Below are 17,117 nucleotides of genomic sequence, written 5' to 3' on the forward strand. Positions count from 1 at the left end.
ATCTAAAGGTGGCTAGAAAAAAGTATCACTTGTTAACGTAAAAACCCACCTGCGTTACTTTAAGGAAGGATATCTGCCATCTTACCGAGTCTGGAAAAGCACAGCAGGTCAAGCAGCATCCGAGGAGCAGGAGAATCGCTTGGGCAAAAGTGAGGACTGCAGATGCTGGAAACCTGAATTTAGATCAGAATGGTGCTGGAAAAACACAGCAGGTCAGGCAGCATCCGAGGAGCAGGAAAGTTGATGTTTCGGGCAAAAGCCCTTCATCAGGAATGGAGGCAGGGTGCCTGCAGAGTGGAGAGATAAATGAGAGGTGGGGGGGGGGAGCTGGGGAGAAGGTAGCAAAGAGTATAATAGGTGAATGGGGGTGGGGATGGAGGTGATAGGTCAGAGAGGAAGGTGGAGCGGATAGGTGGGAAGGGAGATTGGCAGGTAGGACAGGTCATGAGGACGGTGCTGAGCTGGAAGGTTGGAACTGGGGTAAGGTGTGGGGAGGGGAAATGAGGAAACTGGTGAAGTCCACATTAATGCCCTGGGGTTGAAGTGTTTCAAGGCGGAAGACCTGCTGTGCTTTTCCAGCACCACACTCGTGACTCTGATCACCAACATCTGCAGTCCTCACTTTCTCCCGTCCTACCCGGTCTGGCCTACACATGACTCCAGACCCGCTGCAATGTGGGTGGCTTTTAGCTGCTCTCTGAAACAGCTAACCAAGCCGACGCTGGCTTTGCCAGCAATACCCCACATCCTCTGAGTGAATTTGTAAAAGTACAAGTGCAACATTTAAAAGGAATCTGGATGGGTACATGAATGGGGAGGGATAGGGGCCAAGCGCTGTCAAATGGGACTTGATTAGGTTAGGATATCTGATCAGCATGGACGATTTGGACCGAAGAGTCTGTTTCTGTGCTGTACACCTCTATAACGAGAAAGGGACAACACCAGAGAGACAAGAGAGCAGACCATTAGTACTATCATCTATTAGACTAAGGGGATGATGGGATAGGGAATTGGGTTGGATAGGGAGTTGGGATTGGGATGCGGGATTAGGTATGGGATGGGGAATATGGGTGCAGGGATGAAATTTTGTACTGAGGGGTGATAGGATGAGGGGTTGGGATGGATGATTTGGTTTTGGATGGGGAATATGGATGAGGGATTGGGTTTGGGATGGGGAATATCAATGGGGATTGGGTTTGGGATGGGGAATATCGATGGGGATTGGGTTTGGGAAGGGAAGTATCGATGGGGATTGAGTTTGGGATGGGGAATATGGATGGGGATTGGGTTTGGGAAGGGAAATATGGATAGGGATTGGTTTGGGAAGGAGAATATGGATGGGGATCGGGTTTGGGGTGGGGAATATAGATTGGGGAATGGATTTGGTTGGGGAATATTGTTGAGGATTGGGTTTGGTTGGGGAATATGGATGGGGAATATAGATTGGTGATTGGGTTTGGTTGGGGAATATGGATGGGAATTGGGTTTGGGATGAGAAATATATGTTGGGGATTGGGTTTGGTTGGGGAATATAGATTGGGAATTGGGTTTGGTTGGGGCATATAGATTGGGGATTGGGTTTGGTTGGGGAATATGGATTGGGACGAGGTTTGCACTGAGGATGTATTGAGGTAATGACCGTATTGCGCCGATGTGGGGCGCTGCAAAAGGAGGTGTCGTCATCGTAAATATGGGCATGCGCGTTCCGGCACGGGTGGCGATGATTGGCAGCAATATACACCAATCAGAGAGGGACAATGCTGAGGTGTGGGCGGGGAAGAGGAAGAGGCGGGAGATGGTCCGTTAGGGGCGGGGCTGCTCTCATTGATTGGTCAATTGGACGAATTCCCCCCCTCCCGTGACCCCGGAAGTGGAAGGTTGCCCGCAGCGACTGGAAATGGTGAGTGAAGGTGGGAGGAAATGATGCACAATCACAGAGTCAGTGCTGATGGAGTGCCGCACTGTCGGAGGATCAGCGCTGAGGGAGTGCCGCACTGTCGGAGGGTCAGTGCTGAGGGAGTGCCGCACTGTCGGAGGGTCAGCGCTGAGGGAGTGCCGCACTGTCGGAGGGTCAGTGCTGAGGGAGTGCCGCACTGTCGGAGGGTCAGTGCTGAGGGAGTGCCGCACTGTCGGAGGGTCAGTGCTGAGGGAGTGCCGCACTGTCGGAGGGTCAGTGCTGAGGGAGTGCCGCACTGTCGGAGGGTCAGTGCTGAGGGAGTGCCGCACTGTCGGAGGGTCAGTGCTGAGGGAGTGCCGCACTGTCGGAGGGTCAGTGCTGAGGGAGTGCCGCACTGTCGGAGGGTCAGGGCTGAGGGAGTGGGCACTGTCGGAGGGTCAGTGCTGAGGGAGTGGGCACTGTCGGAGGGTCAGGGCTGAGGGAGTGCCGCTCTGTCGGAGGGTCAGGGCTGAGGGAGTGGGCACTGTCGGAGGGTCAGGGCTGAGGGAGTGGGCACTGTCGGAGGGTCAGGGCTGAGGGAGTGCCGCACTGTCGGAGGGTCAGTGCTGAGGGAGTGCCGCTCTGTCGGAGGATCAGGGCTGAGGGAGGGGGCACTGTCGGAGGGTCAGTGCTGAGGGAGTGGGCACTGTCGGAGGGTCAGTGCTGAGGGGGTGCCGCACTGTCGGAGGGTCAGTGCTGAGGGAGTGGGCACTGTCGGAGGGTCAGGGCTGAGGGAGTGGGCACTGTCAGAGGGTCAGTGCTGAGGGAGTGCCACACTGACGGAGGGTCAGGGCTGAGGGAGTGGGCACTGTCGGAGGGTCAGGGCTGAGGGAGTGCGGCACTGTCAGAGGGTCAGTGCTGAGGGAGTGCCACACTGTCGGAGGGTCAGGGCTGAGGGAGTGGGCACTGTCGGAGGGTCAGGGCTGAGGGAGTGGGCACTGTCGGAGGGTCAGGGCTGAGGGAGTGCCGCACTGTCGGAGGGTGAGTGCTGAGGGAGTGCCGCACTGTCGGAGGGTCAGCGCTGAGGGAGTGCCGCACTGTCGGAGGGTCAGTGCTGAGGGAGTGGGCACTGTCGGAGGGTCAGGGCTGAGGGAGTGCCACACTGTCGGAGGGTCAGGGCTGAGGGAGTGCCGCACTGTCGGAGGGTCAGTGCTGAGGGAGTGGGCACTGTCGGAGGGTCAGGGCTGAGGGAGTGGGCACTGTCAGAGGGTCAGTGCTGAGGGAGTGCCACACTGACGGAGGGTCAGGGCTGAGGGAGTGGGCACTGTCGGAGGGTCAGGGCTGAGGGAGTGCCACACTGTCGGAGGGTCAGGCCTGGGGGAGTGGGCACTGTCAGAGGGTCAGGGCTGAGGGAGTGGGCACTGTCAGAGGGTCAGTGCTGAGGGAGTGCCACACTGTCGGAGGGTCACGGCTGAGGGAGTGGGCACTGTCGGAGGGTCAGGGCTGAGCGAGTGCCACACTGTCGGAGGGTCAGGGCTGAGGGAGTGGGCACTGTCGGAGGGTCAGGGCTGAGGGAGTGGGCACTGTCAGAGGGTCAGGGCTGAGGGAGTGGGCACTGTCAGAGGGTCAGTGCTGAGGGAGTGCCACACTGTCGGAGGGTCAGGGCTGAGGGAGTGCCACACTGTCGGAGGGTCAGGGCTGAGGGAGTGGGCACTGTCGGAGGGTCAGGGCTGAGGGAGTGCCGCACTGTCGGAGGGTCAGCGCTGAGGGAGCGCCGCACTGTCGGAGGGTCAGCGCTGAGGGAGCGCCGCACTGTCGGAGGGTCAGCGCTGAGGGAGCGCCGCACTGTCGGAGGGTCAGCGCTGAGGGAGCGCCGCACTGTCGGAGGGTCAGCGCTGAGGGAGCGCCGCACTGTCGGAGGGTCAGCGCTGAGGGAGCGCCGCACTGTCGGAGGGTCAGCGCTGAGGGAGCGCCGCACTGTCGGAGGGTCAGCGCTGAGGGAGCGCCGCACTGTCGGTGGGTCAGTGCTGAGGGAGCGCCGCACTGTCGGTGGGTCAGTGCTGAGGGAGCGCCGCACTGTCGGTGGGTCAGTGCTGAGGGAGCGCCGCACTGTCGGTGGGTCAGTGCTGAGGGAGCGCCGCACTGTCGGTGGGTCAGTGCTGAGGGAGCGCCGCACTGTCGGTGGGTCAGTGCTGAGGGAGCGCCGCACTGTCGGTGGGTCAGTGCTGAGGGAGCGCCGCACTGTCGGTGGGTCAGTGCTGAGGGAGCGCCGCACTGTCGGTGGGTCAGTGCTGAGGGAGCGCCGCACTGTCGGTGGGTCAGTGCTGAGGGAGCGCCGCACTGTCGGTGGGTCAGTGCTGAGGGAGCGCCGCACTGTCGGTGGGTCAGTGCTGAGGGAGCGCCGCACTGTCGGTGGGTCAGTGCTGAGGGAGCGCCGCACTGTCGGTGGGTCAGTGCTGAGGGAGCGCCGCACTGTCGGTGGGTCAGTGCTGAGGGAGCGCCGCACTGTCGGTGGGTCAGTGCTGAGGGAGCGCCGCACTGTCACAGGGTTTAAGGATATCTTCCTAAGATTCATTGCCATTGTTAGACAATTGGCCGATCTGCCCTAAAGGGTGCCCCTTATTTTTAAAGTGACTTCTGTTTCTCGATTCTACATCGAGGTACCATTTCCACACCCACCTTTCAGAGTCTAATATTTCAATCACATTGTCTCTTGTTCTTCAAAACTGCAGAAAAGCCTGTCAAACATCTCATAAGATGACCAATCATTCCCAGGTGTTGTCTGTTGTACATTCTTTGAACTATTTCAAGATGTTTTCCTTCTCCTCATTAAGGAGACCTTTTATGTGCATAGTATGCCAGGTGTAGTTTGGCCAGTGCCCTGTTTAATTGAAGCAAAGCCTCCCTACTTCTGTATTCAATCCCCCTTACAATAAAGAACAGCATTCTGTTAACTTTCCAACTTGCTTGTTATAGCAAGCATTTAACTATTCTGCACATATTCCTCTGAAGTAGATTTATTCCAACGTGAGAGGGGAGGCAGGCCATTTAAGACAGAGATGATGAGGAATTTCTTGACCTGAGGATAGTGAATTTTTGTAACTTTTTCCTCCAGAGGGCTGTGGAAGCTCAGTCAGTAAGTGAGTTCATGAGAGGTCAATAGATTTACAGTTAGCAATGACATCATGTGGGCGGCACGGTGGCACAGTGGTTAGCATTGCTGCCTCACAGCGCCAGAGACCTGGGTTCAATTCCCGCCTCAGGTGACTGACTGTGTGGAGTTTGCACATTCTCCCCGTGTCTGCGTGGGTTTCCTCCGGGTGCTCCGGTTTCCTCCCACAGTCCAAAGATGTGGAGGTCAGGTGAATTGGCCATGCTAAAATTGCCCGTAGTGTTAGGTAAGGGGTAGATGTAGGGGTATGGGTGGGTTGCGCTTCGGCGGGGCGGTGTGGACTTGTTGGGCCGAAGGGCCTGTTTCCACACTGTAAGTAATCTAATCTAATCTAATCTAATCAAGGGGTCTAGAGATAGCACAGGAAAGTGATATAGATGTAGATGATCAGCCGTGGTCTAGACTGATCATGCAGCATCAGGCTTCTGCATCTACATTCCTATTTAATAAAGTTTCTCTCGAGTGAACAAACTTTCCAGTTATTGATGATCTCTGCCCAATATTTTCTGTATGCACGCTCTTGCAATTCTTTTTGATCATTTAGTCCTGCTATTTTAACTGCTGTGCCATTGGTGACCCTGCCTTCAGGCTGAGCTTTGGAATTCCTTCCCCAAACCTCTTTTTAAGATGTTCATTAAATGTTAATTGAACTCCTCCTCCTCCTTTTAGTTTTCTTAATATTTCCTTTTGTGACTTGTGTGAAGAACCCTTGGATACTTATGGATGTTCCTGGTGCTATATGAATTGGGTTTTTACTAAAGGAGCTCGGTGGAACTCATGGGGGTTTTATGGTACACATCTAACAATCTGAAGTTTAGCTATAATTCAATACACTGAAGCTTTTAGTTTATTCACCCACTCTTGGGATGCAAGTGTTGCTGGCTGATCCGGCACTTGTAGCCAATCCCTCATTGCTCTGGAGTTCAGTAGCTGTCTTGACCCAATGTAGTTCGTGAGGAGAAGGTACACCCACAGTGAGGCTATGGAAAGAATTTCAGGATATTGATGTAATAACACTGAAGGAACAATGGCATAGTTCCTAGTCAGGATGGTGCGTGCTTCACATGGGATGTTGCAGGTATTGGTATCTGTGTGTCTGCTGCCCTTGTCTTTCTCGAGGTATAGATTGTGTATTTGGAAGGTGCTGTTGAAGGAGCCTTGGTGAGTTGCTGCAATGCATCTTGAAGGTGCCATTACCCTGTACATCGAGGTGGAGGAAGTGAATGTTGAAGGTAGTGGTTTGTGTGCCAGTCAAGCAGTCTATTTTGCCTTGGGATAGTATTGAGATGGAGAAAGTGAGGACTGCAGATGCTGGAGATCAGAGCTGAAAATATGTTGCTGGAAAAGCGCAGCAGGTCAGGCAGCATCCAAGGAGCAGGAGTATTGACATTTCGGGCATGAGCCCTTCTTCAAGAATGAGTAAAGTGTGTCCAGCAGACTAAGATAAAAGGTAGGGAGGAGGGATTTGGGGGAGGGGTGTTGGAAATGCGATAGGTGGAAGGAGGTCAAGGTGAGGGTGATAGGCTGGAGTGGGGGTGGGGGCGGAGAGGTCAGGAAGAAGATTGCAGGTTAGGAAGGCGGTGCTGAGTTCGAGGGTTGGGACTGAGACAAGGTGGGGGGGGAGGGGAAATGAGGAAACTGGAGAAATTGGAGTTCATCCCTTGTGGTTGGAGGGTTCCTAGACGGAAGATGAGGCGCTCTTCCTCCAGCCATCGTGTTGCTATGGTCTGGAGATGGAGGATATTTGGATGTTGCTGGAGCTGCATCCTTCCATCTAAGTGGAGAGTTCCATGATGTTTTTGACTTGTCTTAAGAGTGAGCAAGCTTTGTGGAGTCAGGAGGTGAGTCGCTCACCACAAGTTGAGGTAGGCTTCTGATCAGTGGTAAACCCAGGATACTGACTGTGAGGAATTCAACTGGGAGCATCAAGGGGCAGTGGTTAGGTTCTTCCCTGTTAGAGCTAGTTAATGACTGGCAGTTATTTGGTGTGAATTTTACCAGCCATCAATGAAAATATGTGCTTTTCAATGTTTCTCCCTTAACATCCCTTAGGGTGGCACGGTGGCTCAGTGGTTAGCACTGTTGCCTCACAGCACCAGGGTCCTGGGTTCGATTCCCACCTGTCTGTGTGGAGTTTGCACTTTATCCCTGTGTCTGCGTGGGTTCGTGGGGTTTCCTCCGGGTGCTCTGGTTTCCTCCCACAATCCAAAGATGTGCAGGTCAGGTGAATTGGCCATGCTAAATTGCCCATAGTGTTAGGTGCATTAGTCAGGGATAAATATAGAGGTAAAAACAATGACTGCAGATGCTGGAAGAGCACAGCAGTATCCAAGGAACAGTGAAATTGACGTTTCAGGCAAAAGCCCTTCATCAGGAATAAAGGCAGAGAGCCTGAAGCGTGGAGAGATAAGCTACAGGAGGGTGGGGAGAAAGTAGCATAGCGAGATTGTTTCACAACATGGTTGAAGAGCTTCAGGGCAGAGGAAATGACCTAGGAGTTGCAGTGGGAGAGGGACTCCCTGAGATTCAATGGGTTTGGGTGTGTTTCTCTTTTGAGGGGCGGTATGGACTTGTTGGGCCGAAGGGCCTGTTTCCACACCGTAGAGAATCTAATCTCCCCATTTTCTCTCTCCCAGGCAACAGGAGCAGACCAAGTGGTTGGAATGGGCCTGGTAGGGTTCAGCTTGGTGGTTTTCACGTACTACACAATCTGGGTCATTGTCTTGGTGAGTGCTGATTGTAAAATTATTCAGCATCAGATAGGTTTAGATAATAGTTTAAACAATTCCATGAAACAAGAAGATGCTAAGCGTTTGGATTAATTTCCAGAATTGTTTAAATTTCCTACTTTGTGACCCCTCTATCCAAGTCCATATGATTGAGTAATCTTGGAGTACGACTCCACTTTCCCACCTGCTCCCCATATTCTTCAATTCACTTTGTGTCCAGAATTCTATCAATATCTGAATGGAAGGTATTTGACCACTGAGCACTCACAGTTCTCTAGCGTTTCAACATAATTTGTATAATCTAATATTAACCATTTCTGTTAAAGTAATGTCTGAATATTAAGCTGTTGGCAAGTAGGCCAGTTCCAGAAGTTGCAGATTTCCATAGGCAGGAAAGCTGGCGGTTTGATGTGCATGAGGTAAATTGTTGTGATCTGAAAGACACTGCCTGAAAACATGATGAAACATGTTACAATACTGACCTCCAAATAGGATGTCTTATCGTGCAGTAGGTAGTGTCTTGATCTCTAGGCCAGAAGCTCACGACTGAGATCATCACATTCTGGTGCACCTAACAAAGGCAGTAAGAGCAGGATTCATAGTTACACTACATGGAAACAATTTATCCATGCAATCAGAAATCCTAAACTGTGACAGCACGATGCACTGCTACTTCACAGCACCAGGAACCCAGGTTGGATTCACCCTTGGAGAAGCATGCAGACATTGTCCCCTTAACTGCGTGGGTTTCCTCCGGGTGCTCCGGTTTCCTCCCACAGTACAAAGATGTGTTGGTTAGGTTGATTGCCATGCTAAATTGCTCGTAGTGTCCAGGGATGTGTAGGTTTCGTAGACTACCTATGGAAATACAAGATTCCAGGGATAGAGTAGGGGACGTGGATCTGAATGGAAAGCTCTTTGGAGGATCGGTGTGGACTCAATGGGCCGAATGGCCTGCTGCCACATTGTAAGGATTCTATGATCTAGTCCCATTTGCTAACATTTAGCCCATATCACTCCCTATTTTCATGTACCAATCCAGATGCCTTTTAAATGCTGTAATTGCACCAGCCTCCTCCACTTCCTCTGGCATCTCATTCTATACACGCACCACCCTCTGTATGAAAACTTTACCCCTCAGGTTCTTTCTTAAAGCTTTCCCTTCTCACCTTAAACCTATACCCCTCTATTTTTGGGCTCCCCAACCCTGGGAAAAAGAACTTGGCTATTCACCTTATCCATACCCCTCATGATTTTATAAACCTCTATAAAGGTCACCCCTTCAGCCTCTGATGCACCAGGGGAAAAAACCCCAGCGTATTCAGCCTCTCCCTATAGACCAACTCTTCAAACTGGGCAACATCCTTGTAAATATTTTCTGAACTCATTCAAGTTTAACAACAATGGCACATGGATAGCAGTGAATTGAGAGGTGCAAATGTTAGTCATTTTATTTTACATTAGGATTAATCCTGGGCAAAAGGGCCTGTTCTGTGCTATACCTTTCTATGATCTATATTTCCTATAGCAGGGGGACCATAATAGAATGCAGTATTCTGAAAATTGCCTAACCAATGTCCTGTACATTCGCAACGTGACATCCTAACTAATGTATTCAATACACTGACCAATAAGGTAAGTGTGCCAAATGCCACCGTCATCACCTTATCTACTTGCAACTCCACTTTCAAGGAACTCCTCACCTGCACCCAGGTCTCTGTGTGGTAACGCTTGTCAAGGCCTGACCATTAACTGTATAAGTTCTGCCCCAATTTGGATTACCAAAACGCAACACTTCATGTTTATCTAAATTAAACTCTCTGTCATTCCTTGGCCCATCTGATTGAGGTCCCGTTGTATTCTGAGGTAATTTTCTTTCACTGTCCACTACACCACCAATTTTGGTGTCATCTGCAAACTTCCTAATCATATCTCCTGTGTTCACATCCAAATCATTTATATAAATGACAAAATGTAGAGGACCCAGCACTGATTTTTGCAGCACACTACTGGTCACAGGCCTCCAATCTGAAAGAAATACCTCCACCATTACCCTCTGTCTCCTACCTTCAAGCTAATTTTGTATCCAATTGGCTAGCCCTCTGGTTTGCATGTGAAATAACCTTGCTAACCAGTCTACCATGCGGAACCTTGTTGAATGCCTTACTGAAGTTCCTATAGAGTCGAAGAGTGTGATGCTGGAAAAGCACAGCAGGCCAGGCAGTGTCTGAGCAGCAGGACAATCGACATTTCGGGCATAAGCACCTGATCAGGAATCATCATCTTACTCTTCATCATAACCCCTTCTTCATCCTCATTCCTGATGTAGGGCTTATGCAAAAAACATCGACTTTCCTGCTCCTCAGATGTTGCCTGACCAACTGTTCTTTTCCGGTTTCACACTCTTCAACTCTGATCTCCAGCATCTGCAGTCCTCACTTTCTCCTCCCTGAAGTTCATATAGACAACTTCTACCACTCTGCCTTCATCAATCTTCTTTGTCAGTTCTTCAGAAATCTCGATCAATTAGTGAGACATGATTTCCCACGCACAAAGCAATGTTGACTACCCCTAATCGATCCTTGCCTTTCCAAATACATGTAAATCCTGTCCCTCGGGAGTCCCTCCAACAACAAACCTAGCACTGATATCAGGCTATGGTTTCCTGGCTTTTTTCTTACTGTCCCTCTTAAATAATTGTACCACATTTGCCACCTTCCGGTCTTCTGGCACCTCACCTGTGGCCATCGATGATACAAACATCTCAGCAAAGGGTCCAGCAATCTCTTCCCTAGCTTCTCATAAAGTTCTGGATATGCTTGATCAGGACCTGACATTTAGCCACTTTTATGCATTTTAAGACATCCAGCTTTTCCTTTTCTGTAATATGAATACTTTTCAAGATATCACTATTTACTTCCCCAAGTTCTCCAGCTTCTGTAACCGTTTCCAGAGTAAATACTGACTTAACTATATGTTTAGTACTTCATCCATCTCCTATATTTCCATACATAGACGACTTTAGCTTCCTGATTGGCCCAGGAGCTGCACTGCAGTTGCCTCCCTGTCCTAAATACTCCTAAGTGCATGTTCCTGCCGTGATTAAATGTCATCCTTGCTCTGAGGGATTGCCACCAGCATTATCTCTAGTTTTCTTTCCAGTTGTGTGGACCTCTGAGGTCCATGTGTGGCAGTGATTTCTGGAATCCGAAGTCAATGCCACAATCAGCGTACCGTCGCTGGTCAACATGCATGGAATCATGGAGAGGCTCTGAACACTCAACAAGAGCAAAAATGACTGTGGAGACCAAGCATGTGGCAGTCACTTTGAATTAGAATTCCCACAGTATAGAAACAGGCCCTTAGGCCCAACAGGTTCACACTGCCCTTTCAAAGGGTATCCCACCCAGACCCATTACCCTACGTTTCCCCTGACTAATGCACCTAATCTATACATCCCTGAACACTGTGGACAATTTAGCCAGGCCAATTCACCTAACCTGCGCACCCTTAGACTGTGGGAGGAAACTGGAGCACCCGGAGGAAACCCACACAGACACGGGGAGAATGTGCAAACTCCACACAGACAGTTGCCCGAGGCTGGAATCGAACCCCAGGTCCCTGGCACTGAGAGACAGTAGTGCTAACCACTGAGCAACCGTGCCACCCAATCTGCAGTGAGATTCCGTTTTTTAATCTCCTTTTCAGCCTGTGAGGTAGCAATCTGGCTATTTACATGTACAATAATCACCATTGAACAGTCCAAATGTCATTCACTGCTTAAAAGCTCCAATCTGCGAACATTTAAGTTTACTGTCCAATCTTGCAGCCTACCCCTGGAATAAAGACGCTTTTCACTCTGTCCTTCTTGAAAAATTGTGGATAAATCCAATGATCAAAACAATTCTTATGTTGCAGCCATTTGTGGACAGTAGCCATATCCTTCACAGTTATTTCCTGCCGCGTGAGTATGCTGTGATCCTGCCTGCAGTTGCTGGTCTTCTCCTGGTTTTATTAGTAGGTAAGTGAGTACCCTGGCTTCTCTTTCTGTTGCTCAGTAAGTGTTTCACCAAAAGACTCTGTGCTTTGTCAGCCAGAAACTACTGCTGACCCCTTTGGTTCCTGTAGGAGGAGGAGGAAACTAAAGTTCACTACAAAACAGGACTGTAGTGGAAGTGTCCCCACCTCTGAGCCAGAAGACCCTACTTGATTATACTACACGTTTTAAATGCTGTGCTGTTGTTATTCTCTTATAATATTCTCTAACGTTTTCCCCAATGTCAGATGTCAAGCGAAATGGCCTATTGTTGTCCATTTCCTTTTTGAACAAGAATAATACATTGACAACTTTCCGATCCTCTGGGACTTTTTCAGAGTCAAAAGGTTCCAGTAATGTTACTACAGTGCATCCACTATCTCTGCATCCAACTCCTTAAACATTCTGGGATGCAAGCCTTCACATTCAGTGGATTTACTAGCCTTTAATCCATTCACTTCCCAGTATGTTTTCTCTAGTGATTTGTTATTACATTAATTCCCTCTGCCCCTTTTGTCCCTTGATTACTTTGTATTTTTGGAAAGCAATTAACATCCTTACCGCCAAGATTAATGCAAATACTTTATTTAATTCCTTTGCCATTTCCTATTCCTCATTATTATTTCCCCAGCCTCATGCTCTAAAGGACCTATCTGAATTTTGGCTTCCCTGTCCCTTTTTATATTTTTAAAGAAGCTCTTGATGTTCACTTTAATCCTGCTGTCTTGTTTGACCTCCATTTATTTTCTCTCTTTTTATTTTGGTTTCTTTTTGGCTTTTAAAACTTCGTAGCTCTTTTAGTTTAGCAATAATTGGCATTGGCTCCTCAAAGGGGCAATCATGCCTGACAATTTCATAAGAATTCTTTTGAGGAGATAACAAGCAGAATAAATACTGAGGCACCAGTCAATCAAAGATATTGAGCTTTTCAACAGCCTTCTGATAAAGTATTGCGCAGAAGGCTAATTAGTAAGATGATAATCTATGGGTAAAGGTTTGGCTAAATAGTAAAAGACAGGGCATTGGGATAAAGGAGGCATTTTCAGATGGCAATCAGTAACGACTGAATAGACAAAGGGTTCAGTGCTGGGGCCATAATTATTTACAATATCTATCACTCTGAGGGAAGTGCATACATTATAGCTAAGTTTGCAGATAACACAAGGGTAGATGCGAAGGCATGTAGTGAGGATGATGTACTGAGCCTGAAGATGGCTGTAGACATTGAGTGGGCAAAAAAATGTCATGTAGGAAAATGTGAGATGTTGCACTTTGGCAGGAAGAGTTGGAGAACCGAGTATTATTTAAATGGAGAGCCATGGCCGAACGCTGCAACACAGGGTCACAGATGTACAGCACGGAAACAGACCCTTTGTTCCAACTTGTCCATGCCAAACAGATATCCCAACCCAATCCAGTCCCACCCAACAGCACCTGCCCCATATCCCTCCAAACCCTTCCTATTCATATACCCATCCACTTGCCTTTTTAGATATTGGGAGTACCAACCTCCACCACTTCCTCTGGCAGCCTGTTCCACACACGCACCACCCTCTGTGAAAAAGTTGCCCCCTAGATCCCTTCCAAACTTTCCTCTCCTCCTAAACCTATGTCCTCTAGTTCTGGACTCCCCCCACCCCAGAAAAAAGACTCTATTTATCCTATCCCTCATGATTTTATGAACCTCTATAACGTTAGCCCTCAGCCTCTGATGTTCCAGGGAAAACAGCTCCAGCCTGTTCGACCTCTCCCTAAAGCTCAAATCTTCCAACCCTGGCAACATCCTTGTAAATCTTTTCTGAACCCTTTCAGGTTTTCTGACATCCTTCCGATAGGAAGGAGATCAGAATCGCCCACAATATTCCAACAGTGGCCTAACCAATGTCCTGTACAGCCACAACATTGCCTCCCAATTCCTGTACTCAATATCCTGACCAATAAAGGAAAGCATACCAAACACCGCCTTCACTATCCTATCTACTGCAACTCCACTTTCAAGGAGCTATGAACCTGCACTCCAAGGTCTCTTTGTTCAGTAACACTCCCTAGGACCTTACCATTAAGTGTATAAGTCCTGCTAAGATTTGCTTTCCCAAAATGCAACACCTCACATTTATCTGAATTAAACTTCATCTGCCACTTCTCAGCCCATTGGCCTATCTGATCAAGATCCTGTTGTAATCTGAGGTAACCTTCTTTGCTGTCCACTACACCTCCAATTTTGCTGTCATCTGCAAACTTACTAACTGTACCTCTTATGCTCGCATCCCAATCATTTATGTAAATGACAAAAAGTAGAGGACACAGCACCAATCCTTGTGGCACTCCACTGGTCACAGACCTCCAGTCATGAAAAGCAACCCTCCACCACCACCCTCTGTCTTCTACCTTTGAACCAATTCTGTATCCAAATGGCTAGTTCTTCCTGTATTCCATGAGATCTAACCTTGCTAATCAGTCTTCTACGGGGAACCTTGTCGAACGCCTTACTGAAGTCCATATGGATCACATCTACTACTCTGCCCTCATCAATCCTCTTTGTTACTTCTTCAAAAATCTTTGTTACTTCTTCAAAAAAACTCAATCAAGTTTGTGAGACATGATTTCCCACACACAAAGCGGTGTTGACTATCCCTAGTTAGTCCTTGCCTTTCCAAATACATGTACATCCTGTCCCTCGGGATTCCCTCCAACAACCTGCCCACCACCGAGGTCAGGCTCACCGGTCTATAGTTCCCTGGCTTGTCCTTACCACCCTTCTTAAACAGTGGCACCACGTTAGCCAATGTCCAGTCTGAGTCCCTGTGCTTTAATCCTAAACATCCAGGTACAACGGGTAATAGGGAAGACAAATGAATCGTCGACCTTTATTCTAAAAGAGTGGATTAAGACAATTAGGGAAATCTGCTGGAACTCTACAAGGCACTAGTGACACCACAGGTGGAATACGATCCCCTTATTTAATGAAAAATACACTGGCTTTGGAGACGTTTCAGAGAAGATTCACTAAACTGACCCCAGGCATCGAGGGATTTTGAGAAGTGGAGTAGCTTGGGCTTGGGCTTGCTGGAATTTAGGAGACTGAGGGGTGATTTTATTAAAACATAACAATATATAACATCAGCACCTTGACAGGATTGATGCAAAGAAATTGTTTTCCCTTGAGCGAGTCTAGGAGCAGAGGGTAGAATCTGAATTGTAGGTGTCACCCATTTTAATACAGATGGGGATAAAATCTTTAAGAGTCTGTGGAATTCTTTACTATAAAGGCTGGGTCATGAAGTACATTCCAGGCTGAGAGAGACTGATTTTTAATCAATAAGGAATGTGGGGAAAAGGCGGGGAAGTGGATTTGAGGGTTATCAAATCAATATAATCTCATAGAATGACAGTGCAGATGTAATGGGCTGAATGGCCTCCTTGTACACTCCTCCAATGTCTTATGATGCTCTGAGACTCTGCTTTGAGATGTTTTCAAATTCACTTTCTTTAAGAACTTGTGATTCATTCCTAACATCGCTGCCAAAATAAACATACAGCCCAGCATCGAGAGAGTTCCATCTTTCAGACATTAATCTAATTTTCCATCTGCCCCCTCGGCTGGATGTGAAAGATCTCGTTGCACTATTCAGAGCAGTGCAGGGGAGTTGACTCTCATGTCCTGGTCAATGTTTCTGCCTTGTCGAAGATCACAAAAACATTGCGTGTGTCACGCTGCAGTCTGTGGGCTGTTACTGTGTCTAAATGCTGCCTTAACTACAATGACTAAAACTTGAAAAATATTTCCCTGAGACTGATGTGCTATTGGACACCCTGAGGATATGAAAGATACAGAACAAATCAAAGTTCTTGCAATGTCTGTTTTTAGCCTGTGAATGTAGCATTTGAGTCACTTGCTATTGGAGAAGGTGGTATTTGTAGCCAGTAGGAAACTGAGCAATGCCTAAAGAAATAAAGTATAGTCACAATTTGTTAGGGAAATGAGAGATTAGAATTTGTTAGAAACAGACTGGATTTCATTTTACATGAGAACAGTAAAGCCTGAGGGTATGCTATAGAGCACTTTAAAATTGTGAAGCATTTGGTGGGATGGATGTGGACTCAATGGTTAACACTGCTGCCTCACAACGACAGGGACTTTGGCAACTGTCCACGTGGGAGTTTGCACCTCCTCCCATGTCTGCTAGGGTTTCCTCCGGGTGCTCCGGTTTCCTCCCACACTCCAAAGATGTGTAGGTTAGGTGGATTGGCCATGCTAAATTGCCATAGTGTCTAGGGATGTGCAGGCTAGGTGGATTGGCCATGGGAAATGTAGGGATACAGGGATGGGGTGTGTCTGGGTGGGATGTTGTTTGGATGGTCAGTATGGGCTGAATGGCCTGCTTCCATATTGTTGAGATTCTATGATTTCCATTTGTAATGGTGACTAGACTAGAGCCCATAATTTTCAGATTATAATGTCCTTTAGGGAAGAAAATTACCATCCTTACCTGGTCTGGCCTACAAGTAATTCCAGACCCACAGCAATGTGATTGACTCTTAACCGCCCTCTGGGCAATTGGGGATGGGCAGCCTAGCCAGCAATGCCCTCATCCTGTGAATTCTTTTTTTAAGAAAAGGTGTCCACCAATATTTCAAGTGAAGAATCCAAGACAAACTTTACCCAGGGGGAGGTAAGAATGTGGAATCACAAGGAGAAGTTACAATTAATATATTTAACAGGAATCTGGATAGACTGGGAGGAAGGAGTCGAAGGCTGTGTTGTTGATGGGTGAGTGTAGGAGGAGGTCTGTACTGAAATTGGTCTGATGGGCCCATTTCTGTGATGTAAATTCTGTGCAAAAGTGGACCTGTGCTTACTGTATCCTCTTCTTCCAGGAACGTTCATTGCTGTTGTTATGTGGAAAAGCAGGAAACCTGCAAAGAAAACGGATTAGACGGATTTCAAAGATTTTTTTTAAAAAAACAGATCATCCCAATGTCAGCTCGTCCAGGTCAGAAAACGGATTAAGCAGAGGATTTAACTACAGACAGCGGATTAACCAACCTTTCTGCTTTAAGATGCCATCTTACTGTTGTTTATTGACTGGCTCCTGTATTCCATCAATGTTGTGTTCCAGTCTGCGATGGGATTCAGCTGACACCAGACTTGGGCACAGTGCCCTCTTGTGTCAGTATGTCTGTAATTCCGGTGTTCAGTTTGAACATCATGCTTAGTTGGACAGAAACTCATGTGTACACAAAAAAAAATCAGTTTTATTTGTGTAATACTTGGATAAAATTAGGACTCGTGAATTATACCTA

At 48.1% G+C, this 17,117-nt stretch overlaps 1 protein-coding gene across 3 annotated transcripts; it reads left to right on the plus strand.

Annotated features, from left to right (window-relative positions):
• The first annotated feature begins 1,840 nt into the window (after nt 1-1,840).
• On the plus strand, nt 1,841-17,117 carry dpm2 (dolichyl-phosphate mannosyltransferase subunit 2, regulatory). Of its 3 annotated transcripts, none has more exons than XM_072565926.1 (4): nt 1,841-1,900; nt 7,685-7,774; nt 11,696-11,798; nt 16,692-17,117. In XM_072565926.1, exons 1-4 carry the CDS (start codon nt 1,898-1,900, stop codon nt 16,748-16,750), a joined length of 255 nt encoding a protein of 84 aa, XP_072422027.1. In that variant the 5' UTR covers nt 1,841-1,897; the 3' UTR covers nt 16,751-17,117. The 3 variants fall into 3 exon arrangements, with proteins under 3 accessions (XP_072422027.1, XP_072422025.1, XP_072422026.1); XM_072565924.1 differs by lacking the exon at nt 1,841-1,900 and adding an exon at nt 1,911-2,004; XM_072565925.1 differs by lacking the exon at nt 1,841-1,900 and adding an exon at nt 4,619-4,651.

This window comes from Chiloscyllium punctatum, chromosome 49, assembly GCF_047496795.1.
Source record: "Chiloscyllium punctatum isolate Juve2018m chromosome 49, sChiPun1.3, whole genome shotgun sequence".
In the NCBI taxonomy this organism is placed as follows: domain Eukaryota; kingdom Metazoa; phylum Chordata; class Chondrichthyes; order Orectolobiformes; family Hemiscylliidae; genus Chiloscyllium; species Chiloscyllium punctatum.

What these genes read in the sequence shown, in the direction of transcription:
- dpm2 (XM_072565924.1), top strand. Translation starts at nt 1,921, where the DNA reads ATGATGCACAATCACAGAGTCAGTGCTGATGGAGTGCCGCACTGTCGG. An exon ending in GAGTGCCGCACTGTCGGAGG is followed by an intron (nt 2,005 to 7,684) that starts GTCAGTGCTGAG and finishes TCTCTCTCCCAG; the next exon opens with GCAACAGGAGCAGACCAAGT. An exon ending in TCTCCTGGTTTTATTAGTAG is followed by an intron (nt 11,799 to 16,691) that starts GTAAGTGAGTAC and finishes CTCTTCTTCCAG; the next exon opens with GAACGTTCATTGCTGTTGTT.